The sequence below is a fragment of the Rhyacophila brunnea genome, unplaced genomic scaffold, assembly GCF_057557595.1.
Source record: "Rhyacophila brunnea isolate RB1 unplaced genomic scaffold, BYU_Rbru_1.0 scaffold_19, whole genome shotgun sequence".
Lineage (NCBI taxonomy): Eukaryota > Metazoa > Arthropoda > Insecta > Trichoptera > Rhyacophilidae > Rhyacophila > Rhyacophila brunnea.
This window is the reverse complement of record NW_028232848.1, coordinates 9,394,998-9,405,620: the sequence shown is the minus strand read 5'-3', so window position 1 is coordinate 9,405,620 and position 10,623 is coordinate 9,394,998. Positions and strand designations below refer to the sequence as shown.

The following is a 10,623-nucleotide window of genomic DNA, read 5'->3' as shown; positions in this document are numbered from 1 at the left end:
TTTTAATAAGATTAATAATTACTGTTCGGATAATTTTTTAAATAAATATTTGTCATAGGTAGAGCTCTAAGAATAAAATGTTAACGACATCTATGTATGATACTGTATACTAGGACAAACAATAAAATATTTATAATATTATAATGACTCGACTTTTCGTGTGTTTATTTCTTACGTCTAATTAATTTTGCATTCACATTTCGGTATCATTAAATTTACGGGTATAAAGTCGGTACCATTTTGACATTATAAATCAATTGATGTTCACCCTACCTATAATATTATGAAGGTAACTATCTATTAGTACATAACTCTATCCAAAATTCTTATGTATTAATTTTCTCAAGAAGAATATGCCGTTGGTATACGACATGATGTATTTATTATTATAATTTGTCCCATTTGAATAATTATTGACATGCTATGTGAATAATAATAAATACTATTAACAATTTATGGATAGGTACTACTTATATACTTACTTTTTTTTAAATACCTACGGGTTATAAATTATTTTATTTTAAACGAAATCTAATTATTACACTGCCATCTGTGGACGTTATATAAAACTATCGCAAAGCTCTTAATAAACAAAAACTGGTGGATCATTTCATTTATACGGAGACAGAGTAAATGAATATGTCACGATATCTCTGAGAATAAATTGAAAAATAATTACAAGATAAAAAGAACTTTTTAAATACAATGTGTTTAAATTTTCTGTTGAATTATTATGCTCAATATGCCCAAACTTGTACTTGATTTGAAGTAAATAAAAAACAAACAAACAAACAAATATAGATTACTGAAATGTCATTTTGACATTTCATTTTGATTTCCATAGTAATGCACTTATATATTAATAATTTAGTTGCTAGGACCACCGCCTTAGCAACCAATAATAGTCTTTTACTTTTTACAGATTTTTCTGAAATAACTTTTCATACAAAACAGAATTAACTGAAAAATGAATTCAATTCTGCTTAAAGATGGCTAAAAGTATTTAAAGAATGCATTGGCAACGTGTTCTGATATATTCTAAAAGTTTCAAATGTCTAGCTAGTCAGGAAGTTAGTTAAAAATCGATTGCAAGATTTGTACCGGATGAACAACCACTGGACAAATAAGAATACGACCTAATAAAAACATTGCAAAATAACATTTCTTTCGTCATTTATTGAATAAAATGTAACGGAAATCTTATGTGTTCTTAGTGTTCGAAGTTAAATTAATATCAGATAATTGTTATGACAACAGCTTACAGTCATGATCAAGTTATTATTCATTGCACTGTGTATCTCCACACTTCTCTCAATTTTCCACGAAACGGAGCGATGTTCTCGAGGATGAACCAAAGCTGCGTTCCAGTCTACACCGGTTCATTTCGAGCACTGGATACAATGACAGATTAAACACACAGACAAACAGCAAAATGTGCCACAAATGCGACCAAATTTAGAGGATGGCCTAAATTATTTTCAGTTTTGTTTTCATGTCATGGTACACCATAAAACAACGAAGTCGAAGAAAATAAAAAAAAAAACAAAAAAATAAGAAAAACCACCATAAAACTCGTGTCCGGAAATGTATACGTATGCAGTTCGCCGTATCACACATCACCGTCAAATGTTGTATCGGAAATATAAATGGTCGTATATTAAAGACCGTCTTTTTGGGTCTCATAGTACTGAGATAAAAATCATGTTTAAATGAAACACGGTTCTCGTCGGTTTACAGGAAGCCAGCGGCAAAAAAATTAAAAAAACAGCCGATACCTACTGGATTTTTTGTTAGGTTAGGTTAGGTTAGGTTTTCATTCTTGAATTCATGAATTTTGCCAAAATCGGCTATGAAAATAGAGATGACCGTTTGTTCCGTAATTCCTTGGTTTCTTGTAGATAACAAATCGACTAAGCTGATTTTCACTGGTTCCCGTAACAACCTATAACTAAATTTTAATTTTCAATACACTCCACATTACGACAGTACCATTCACAATACTAACGCAGGAATATGTACAGACATACTATATTATAAAACTTATCTAGAAATATGTAGGTATATAATAATATATTATATTATATATTTTAAATTCGATTTTTTATTATTGAAAATTTCGATGTGTTTATTTAGAGGAAGTAGAGAGGGGGGCAGCTTTTCATTACCAGCTGTCAAAAAAATAATTAAAAGTTAGATCATTATTTAAAAAAATCGGTGTAAAACTTGTGATAAACTAGATTCTTCGACTAGCTCTTAATTATTTAATTATCTTGTTAAATTACACATTCACGAAATTGGGCCGCTTATTGGAGCACCGTTGGTTTATTTCTATACACTTTAACTTATATTACTAAATTATATAATTATTTCTCTAACTCTGACGTTTAATCGTTTGTTTACGCAAGGAATAGCAAATGGCCGACAACAATAAAGTCTTTGCCTAGGCAACAACGGAACAATTCTACTATCAAATGAGCATTTGTATATAGCTGACTGATTCGCAACTAACTTCATACTGTCGCGCACTTTCGTAACTCTCAATCTCACTCTCTACCAAACGCCCGTAAAGAAGTATAACTTCAAAAAGATTTTTCTACGCCGTTAAATCATATTTAATTTTAAATATTTAAAATAATCTATATTATCTCTAAGGGCCGAAGACACTGGGAGTGGCGCGCGTGGCGGAAAAGAGCGCCTCGCGGCCCTCGCGCCGCTTCCTGTGTGCTTTAGTCGTAATAATTTTTTGTTCAGTATTTGTTAATTTTGAAAACTAACTAATAAACACCATCTATTTTGCGTGTATAATCTTTTAGACATGCCACATCGGGATGTTAAAGAAAACATTACATGCCCCACAGACAGTATCACAAATATATGAATGCCACAAGTCTGCCAGTGACCACAGACCTTGCATGTCGTAGGACGTAGAATGTCATGGTCTTTAAGAAAGACTAGAAAAAAATTAAAATAGTAAAAATGAAGGTTACCGACTTCGAAACTAAGAACTTCAAATACATTCTGCAATAAACAATAAAAAATGTGTAAAATTGTTTTTTTTTATACAAATGACACTTCCATCAAGAATGAAAAACATATTGAAGAAATATCTGCACTGTTTCATCGGAAATAACAACGTGCGGTCTTGTTAAATGTTATTTTGATAGGGCGCAAGTTGTTACGATGTGAACTTGTAAAAACAGCATTTAATTTGTTGGCAATATTTCCAGGTGTGGAATGTGTTAAATTTCAAATGAATGGTTATGTAAAGCTTACAAACTATTGAATAATTTGTATGTAGGTAAAATAATTATATAATAATATTATATTGGTCTGGATTAGACGTAATATTTTAATGTAATATTAAAGATAGATTTAACACTGGCGTTGACTAAACCGTAAAATAACGTGAAAGATTAATGCAATAGATACTTACTAAAAACGTTTTAGAATACTTTTTTTCAGACGTTATATAAGGAAAAAAATAATCATTTCCAACGTAGAAACTGCCGTTTTTCAAGGGCACTTTTGTAGTTTTTGACAATTGGGTAAGATTTGATTAAAAAATATAATATTGGCTTGAAATAATTTATTTACAGCATTGCTACTTAAAACTAGAGTTTATCGATTATCAGTGGTTGTTTCTAATGGTGGTAGTATGACTGAGCTGGGGCAGCATGAGCATATGATTGGTATGCTGGGGCAGCATGAGAATAGGATTGGTAGGCTGGGGCAGCATGAGAATAGGATTGGTAAGCTGGGGCAGCATGAGCATAGGATTGGTAAGATGGGGCAGCGTAGTGAGCTACTGGAGCGGCGACTTTGATGGCAGGGGCGGCATAGTGGGCTACTGGGGCAGAAGCGTAGTGATGGGCAACTGGGGCAGCGGCGTAGTGGGCTACTGGGGCGGCAGCATAGGCTACTGGGGCGGCAACTTTGACGATGGGTTTGTAAGCGGGGACAGCATGCTGGGTTGGTTCACGGTGGACGACGGCGTTGAATCCGTTGTGGGCATCAGCGGTGTATTCTACGGTACGGCGGGTTCCGTCATCTTCGATCAGGGAGTATGATCCTTGGACTTGATCTCCGTGACGGACTTCCTTCTGGCTCTTGATGTCACCGGTGTGTTCATCATGGACAGAATATTCGAAGTTGTATTCGGCGGGGCCATCGGCGTATTGCTCATGTTGGGGAGCGTAGTGGGCTACTGGAGCGGAAGCGTAGTGGGCAATGGGGGCGGCAACCTTGGCGTAGTGGGCTACTGGGGCAGCAGCGTAGTGAGCTACTGGGGCAGCCGCGTAATGGGCTACTGGGGCAGCTGCGTAGTGAGCCACTGGTGCGGCAGCATAGTGGGAGACTGGAGTGATGACTCCAGCTTGGGCCACAGCCACGAAGCAAGCGAGGGCGAAGATCTATAAAAATTAAATTATTATTAATAAAAATAACTAATTTATTATATTCTGTAACAACCATTTTGTATACATTAATCTTACAAAATATACTTCAGATACAATACAGAATGCATTTTAATGAAAAAATATGCAACATTGACTTGTATCTACCTCAAAGTATATGTAGTAAACAAACTGTACTAGAAATTCTTTAGAAGGGACTGATTTAAATATTTGCCTGAATTTAAAAGCGATGTAGTGTCCAACATTTTTGGCGTTTAGGGCTGCTTTAATAATGTAAAACTCAATAATTCTGAGAGAACGAGATACTAATAATTATTGCATTTAAGATTAATTAAATCCGAACAAAATTGCGCCGCAGGCGATAAGAAAAATAAACGGGAACATTTTCGTCAAAAAACTGTAAACAATTTGAGAATACAGCTACTGAATTATCGCTTTAAATGATTAAAACATTAATAATTAACTTGATTTGTGACTAATATTAGTTAATTCAGAATTATTAAAAATATATTTGTTTTGTAATGTAAATTCATTCAAAAGGGTAGCCATGGCCCGCCATTGACTCTCCGTTGAATCAGTCTATAATAGCTGACACAGATGTAATATCACACGATTAAAAAAACATTAAATAACTAAACACGATCACTCAAATTAAATATGTATAATAGAAGTAAATAAGATATTATATTTTATCATTAATTTATACTTCGAACAATAATATTCTAGTCAAATACTCGCAATAAGGGAGGAACAATTATATATTGTTTTAAACGTACTTTGAAAGCCATTTTGTGTTCTGTCGATAACTGTTTGAAACAAACTGTGCTTTTCACAAATTCTGCAGAGCCTTTTATATTAAAAACTTTTGATTACAGCCTCCCACCCTGACACGAACATTTCTTTACAAACACATGGTGATAGTCAATTGTTTTACGCTGTTAATTTTTAGAACAGTTTTGAAGGTAAAGGTCGATGTTCCTTTCGAAATATTCACCAACGTCCGGTGTAGTATTAGGTTATATTTTGTACATTTTGCCTAGGGGGAGATATAAAATTTTATACCGAAACATTATAAATGAATAACGGCTGATATTAATTAGTTTTTTTTAAGTTCGGTTTATTTATCTAGATCAGGGGTTACCTATTACAATAATTAACTAATATGACGATTATTCAATTCTTTTATGTTTTATCAGCTTTAAGCTATTAACCATAACATCATTGAGCTGTTAAAACCTCCAATGTCACACTTTTGTAACAACTTTGTTTCATATTCTGTTAATTTTACCACGTTTTTCTTAGCTCGTATTCTTGTTTGTCCGGTGGTTGTTTATCCATTACAAATCTTGCAATCGATTTTTAACTAACTTCCCGACTAGCTAGACATTTTAAACTTTTATAATACATCAGAACACGATTACAATACATTCTTTTAATACTTTTAGCCATCATTAAGTAGAATTGAATTCATTTTCAGTTAATTCTGTTTTGTATGAAAAGTTATTTCGGAAGAAATCCGTAATCGAATCCACTATTATTGGTTGCTAAGGGGGTGGTCCTAGCAACTAAATTATTAATATATACGTGCGTTACTATGGAAATCAAAATGACATTTCAGTATTCTATATTTGTTTGTTTGTCTGTTGCAAAATAGCAAAAAAATGATTTGTTGACAATTGCCTTATTTGTCATAAATTAATAATACATAGAATTGTCAAGTTTATATGATTCAAAAGAAAATTTAAAAATATGGTGTACAAAAAGTTCTTTTTATCTTGTAATTATTTATTATAAACTTACCACATAAGCGTGAAGTTCGATACTTTTGACAGAAAATATGACGTAGTTAGAGCGACGCCGAGTATGCTCTTAGTATCCTTGATATCAAATCAGTGACCCCATGGCTGCAGGATGTAGATAACAACGTAGAAAGTTTTACCCAGGGAATGATGGGAACTGAAATACATAACGGGTAAGGCGATAGCAGATAACCGACTCGAGTAAGGGAGAATCTGCGTTAAACTTACACACGTGTCAAGAATACGTTTTATATTTTACGTCGAATATTGAAAACTGCTCTCGGTTTATGCATGTATGCTCATTTAATGTTGGTGTATTACACACACTATTGCACGTGCATAATGCGTGCTTCATTTTCGTAGGACACTCATACATTCAAAACCCCGCTTCAACATGCGGCGTATTGAATATAGCCTATCGGTATTCTATTTATTATCTGTTCTGTGGTTTTACCAAAACAAAATGACAATCACCAAGAAAAATTATCTTACATATTTTAATAAGCCCGGCAACGCTTTACATATCACCAAAATTAAAATATAATTAATAATTGTAAAAACCACATATCTAGTTTTAATATCACCGTAATACTTTCGATGTGCATCATCATCACATCAGAGCTTTTAAAAATACTACTAGATGACAGGCTTAGAAACTTGGAGGCCCGAGGCACTGACTGATTTTGAGGCACCCCACAAACAATTATTAAAAACATCCATGTATCTTTTCCCCATTCAATTAATATTGAAAGCGACAGTGATGACGTATAAACTTGCCTTTCATCCGGGGGTTCCAAGTTCAATACCTGGTGAGATCACAATATTTATATGATTTTTTCAAAGCCTGGGTACCTACTTGAAATTGTTTCACTTCTATTACTAATTATATTACTGTTTCACCACACAACTGTCATTTGGCGTCATGGCCAGTTGTAGTATTAAGAGAAGAATATATATATATTATAATATACATCAATAAATTTAAAAAATATGAATTTTCCTGGTAAATATGTTCGTATTTGACAGAGTGGTTATATAGGTCCTTTGAAAATGTTGTCTTTTTGGATTCTATGCTTTGGGTAATATTTTATACTGTCTACTCAATTTGTGAGAAATGGTCCTACGCATCTTTTTAAGATTTCCGTATAATTTAATAATTATACGACTAGTTTGATCTGTTTCGAGGCCCCTTTTAAATCTTCTGACGAATCGATTGCGTTATTTGCGTTAAAGAAAATCGCCGCGTACCTTCCCCTACCTGATATTTAGATACATCAAATTATTCAGACCTACATTCTTTTAAGAGACGTACAATACTTACCTTCATTTTTGTGACGATAAAGCAGTTACATATTTATATTTTCTTTGATATGTGACAATTCAACAACACTCATCATGTCATTTTGCGTCTAATAAATTAATATCTGATTCTTATTCAACGGGCAATGTTTTTCATGAATTTCCAAGAATTCTTTAATAGAGGTAATTTTTTTTCATAAAATTATTTCTTATGTGAGGTAGACAAATATACGCAATGTGATAGAGGTCGTTGAAATGATGAAATTCCAATGTGTCAGATATATTTTTCGGCGAATGGATAGCCTTTAGAGAAATGTAATCATATTGTGGTACCCAAACGGTTTTAATTGACTGCAGAGATGCTCTAAAACCTGCCGAATAGACGAACTCAGAACGTTCGGTGGGTATACGTGGCAGATAAGAACTAGGGACCGAAAAGAGTGAAGAGAGCTAGGGGAAGCCTTCATCCAGCAGTAGATCAACCAAAATAGGATTCATTTCCAAAACTGTTATTGAATAGTTCTAACTAGAAATAATTGAAAAACAAATTGGGATCAAAACTATCGGCGGATCTGCTTGGCAGCGATGAATTATTGTGTACCGAGGAAGGAGCTAGGGGACGTCTTAATTCAGCAGTGAATCGACTCTGACTAATGATGATGATGATAGAATTAAAAACAATTTAATTTTATAATATGAGACATTTTATTACGGGCCCACATGCCCAACGTAGGTCCAAATGGAGATTTTATGGTATTTTCAAAGCATAAGCCTAGACATTCCTTAAACGTTGTAGACATTATTATATTTATAATAAAAAAACGTTTTTTTCCGGTTCGGTGCATGTTCAAACACGCGCGTTAACATGATCTTACTCCCTACTTCATTTATGGTTTGTCAATTTATGGCTACGGCCGTATGTTGTAGCTTAACCACTGGGAAATTCCAATAGAAATGGTGTATTTCAAAAAAATACTACCTTATTCTTAGGTCAATATTTTTTATAAAACAATCATTTGAATGTTCAAAGACTAATCAATTTCTTTAGAATTATCTTCAAATGTGTTAATCGTGCCCATTTTTTGAATAATAAAATGCCTAATTCTTGTCAAATTTGGGATCACAGAGATTATAAAATATATTTTTTTATCGTAAATATTTCACTATATGTTAACATTAATTTTACTAATGGTATTATAAATGCGTTTAAAAATTAATTAATCGAAAAAATCTTAACACCACTGTACATGGATGGACTAAAATATGACCATATTCTAAAACATTAGATCGAGAGATTTAAAAGAATACTGTTTTATGTAATAAAAATACTTTAAGCAGTCATCAAATGTTAAAGCAGATCAAATAAATATACTTAAAGGATAATAAGGCTACAACATTATATAAATAGATTATCCACAACGTTTAAGGAATGTCCAGGATTATGCTCTGAAAATACCATAAATCTCAATTTTGACCTACGTGGCACACGTGGGCCGTTAACTTCTAATTGACTTATTTACCTATTTTCCTCTTTCTTTTCAATACTTTATGGTCTTTGGTTCGCGATACTGCTAACTGTATACGGAAAGTTTTCCAGACACGGATTTATTAATATGTTAATCAGTAAAATTCTGAAGATGAAATAAAACTGTAATAAGTTCCATGGATATGATTGTTCAAGTGTGTATTGATTGTTTCGATTACCCATTGCTTACCTACCTCCAACAGGTACTCTTTGCTACTGCATAATAATATAACAATATAAAATGTACATAAGGTAATATTTAAAATAAAAATATGAAAGGTTTAGGCTTCAAATAATTTATTTACAGCATTGCTACTTAAAACTAGGATTTTGTATGCGTTAATCAGTGGTTGTTCCTAGTGATGGTAGTATGACTGAGCTGGGGCAGCGTAGTGAGCGACTGGGGCAGCGGAGTAGTGGGCAACTGGGGCAGAAGCGTAGTGGGCAATTGGGGCAGCGGCGTAGTGGGCTACTGGGGCGGCAGCGTAAGCTACTGGGGCAGCAACTTTGACGACAGGCTTGTAAGCGGGGACGGCATGCTGGGTGGGTTCACGGTGAACGACCGCGTTGAATCCGTTGTGGTCATCAGCGGTGTATTCTACGGTACGGCGGGTTCCGTCAGCTTCGATCAGGGAGTATGATCCTTGGACGGCATCTCCGTGACGGGTTTCGTGTTGGCTCTTGATGTCACCGGTGTGCTCATCATGGACGGAGTATTCGAAGTTGTATTCGGCGGGGCCATCGGCGTATTGTTCATGTTGGGGAGCGTAGTGGGCAACTGGGGCGGAGGCGTAGTGAGCAATGGGGGCGGCAACCTTGGCGTAGTGGGCTACTGGGGCAGCGGCGTAGTGAGCTACTGGGGCAGCTGCGTAGTGGGCTACTGGAGCAGCAGCGTAGTGGGCTACTGGGGCAGCTGCGTAGTGAGCTACTGGGGCGGCAGCGTAGTGGGAGACTGGAGCGATGACTCCAGCTTGGGCCACAGCCACGAAGCAAGCGAGGGCGAAGATCTGTAAAAAAATAGTTATATTGTTATTCAGTTACGGATTTTTAAAAATAATATCATAAATTATTGTTTACACTGAGGGATAGAGGAGTAAATAGATTCCGTTCTCAATAATTATCATTAGTTTTGTCCTGTCACTCTTAAAAGAATGCAGTATAAACGTATTAAAAAAATTCACTTCCTCGTTTAAAGATATATTTAATTGGATAAATAATTAACGTTTGTTTACTGAATTGGTTCATCACAAAAATGTAATGTTTTTAAAAGTTGTTATTTTACAATTAGAATTAAAGCTTTGGGCATCATGTTCTTTTAAAATGATGAATATTAAATAATAACATTAGAACAATCAAGAAAAATATTAATAGCTATGAGGTTACTTCGTTATAATGCAACCAATTAATAAAACCTAACTTATCAATTAAAAGACTTTATACTATATTCATACAATATTAATAATAGTATTCTTTTTCTACCATGTCTGATCCTAATAGGATCATATGGGGCTCCACAGAGTAGAGGCTTGTATTAACAGATTTTGTTTATTTACGAGAAATTGATGTTAGCCACTTGCTCAACCTATTA

At 34.3% G+C, this 10,623-nt stretch overlaps 2 protein-coding genes across 2 annotated transcripts; both read right to left on the bottom strand.

The window, feature by feature from the left end:
- Positions 1-3,641: 3,641 nt before the first annotated feature.
- On the bottom strand, positions 3,642-7,538 carry LOC147072706 (uncharacterized). Its single transcript, XM_085946259.1, has 2 exons — positions 7,533-7,538; positions 3,642-4,409 (listed from the first exon to the last, which is right to left on the bottom strand). Exons 1-2 carry the CDS (start codon positions 7,536-7,538, stop codon positions 3,642-3,644), a joined length of 774 nt encoding a protein of 257 aa, XP_085802385.1.
- Positions 7,539-9,391: 1,853 nt separating this feature from the next.
- LOC147072705 (uncharacterized) lies at positions 9,392-10,048 on the bottom strand (the record flags this gene model as incomplete). The annotated part of the gene is made up of 1 exon (XM_085945951.1): positions 9,392-10,048. A coding segment is annotated over one exon (657 nt), but the record flags the coding sequence as incomplete, so codon positions are not given.
- Positions 10,049-10,623: the final 575 nt, after the last annotated feature.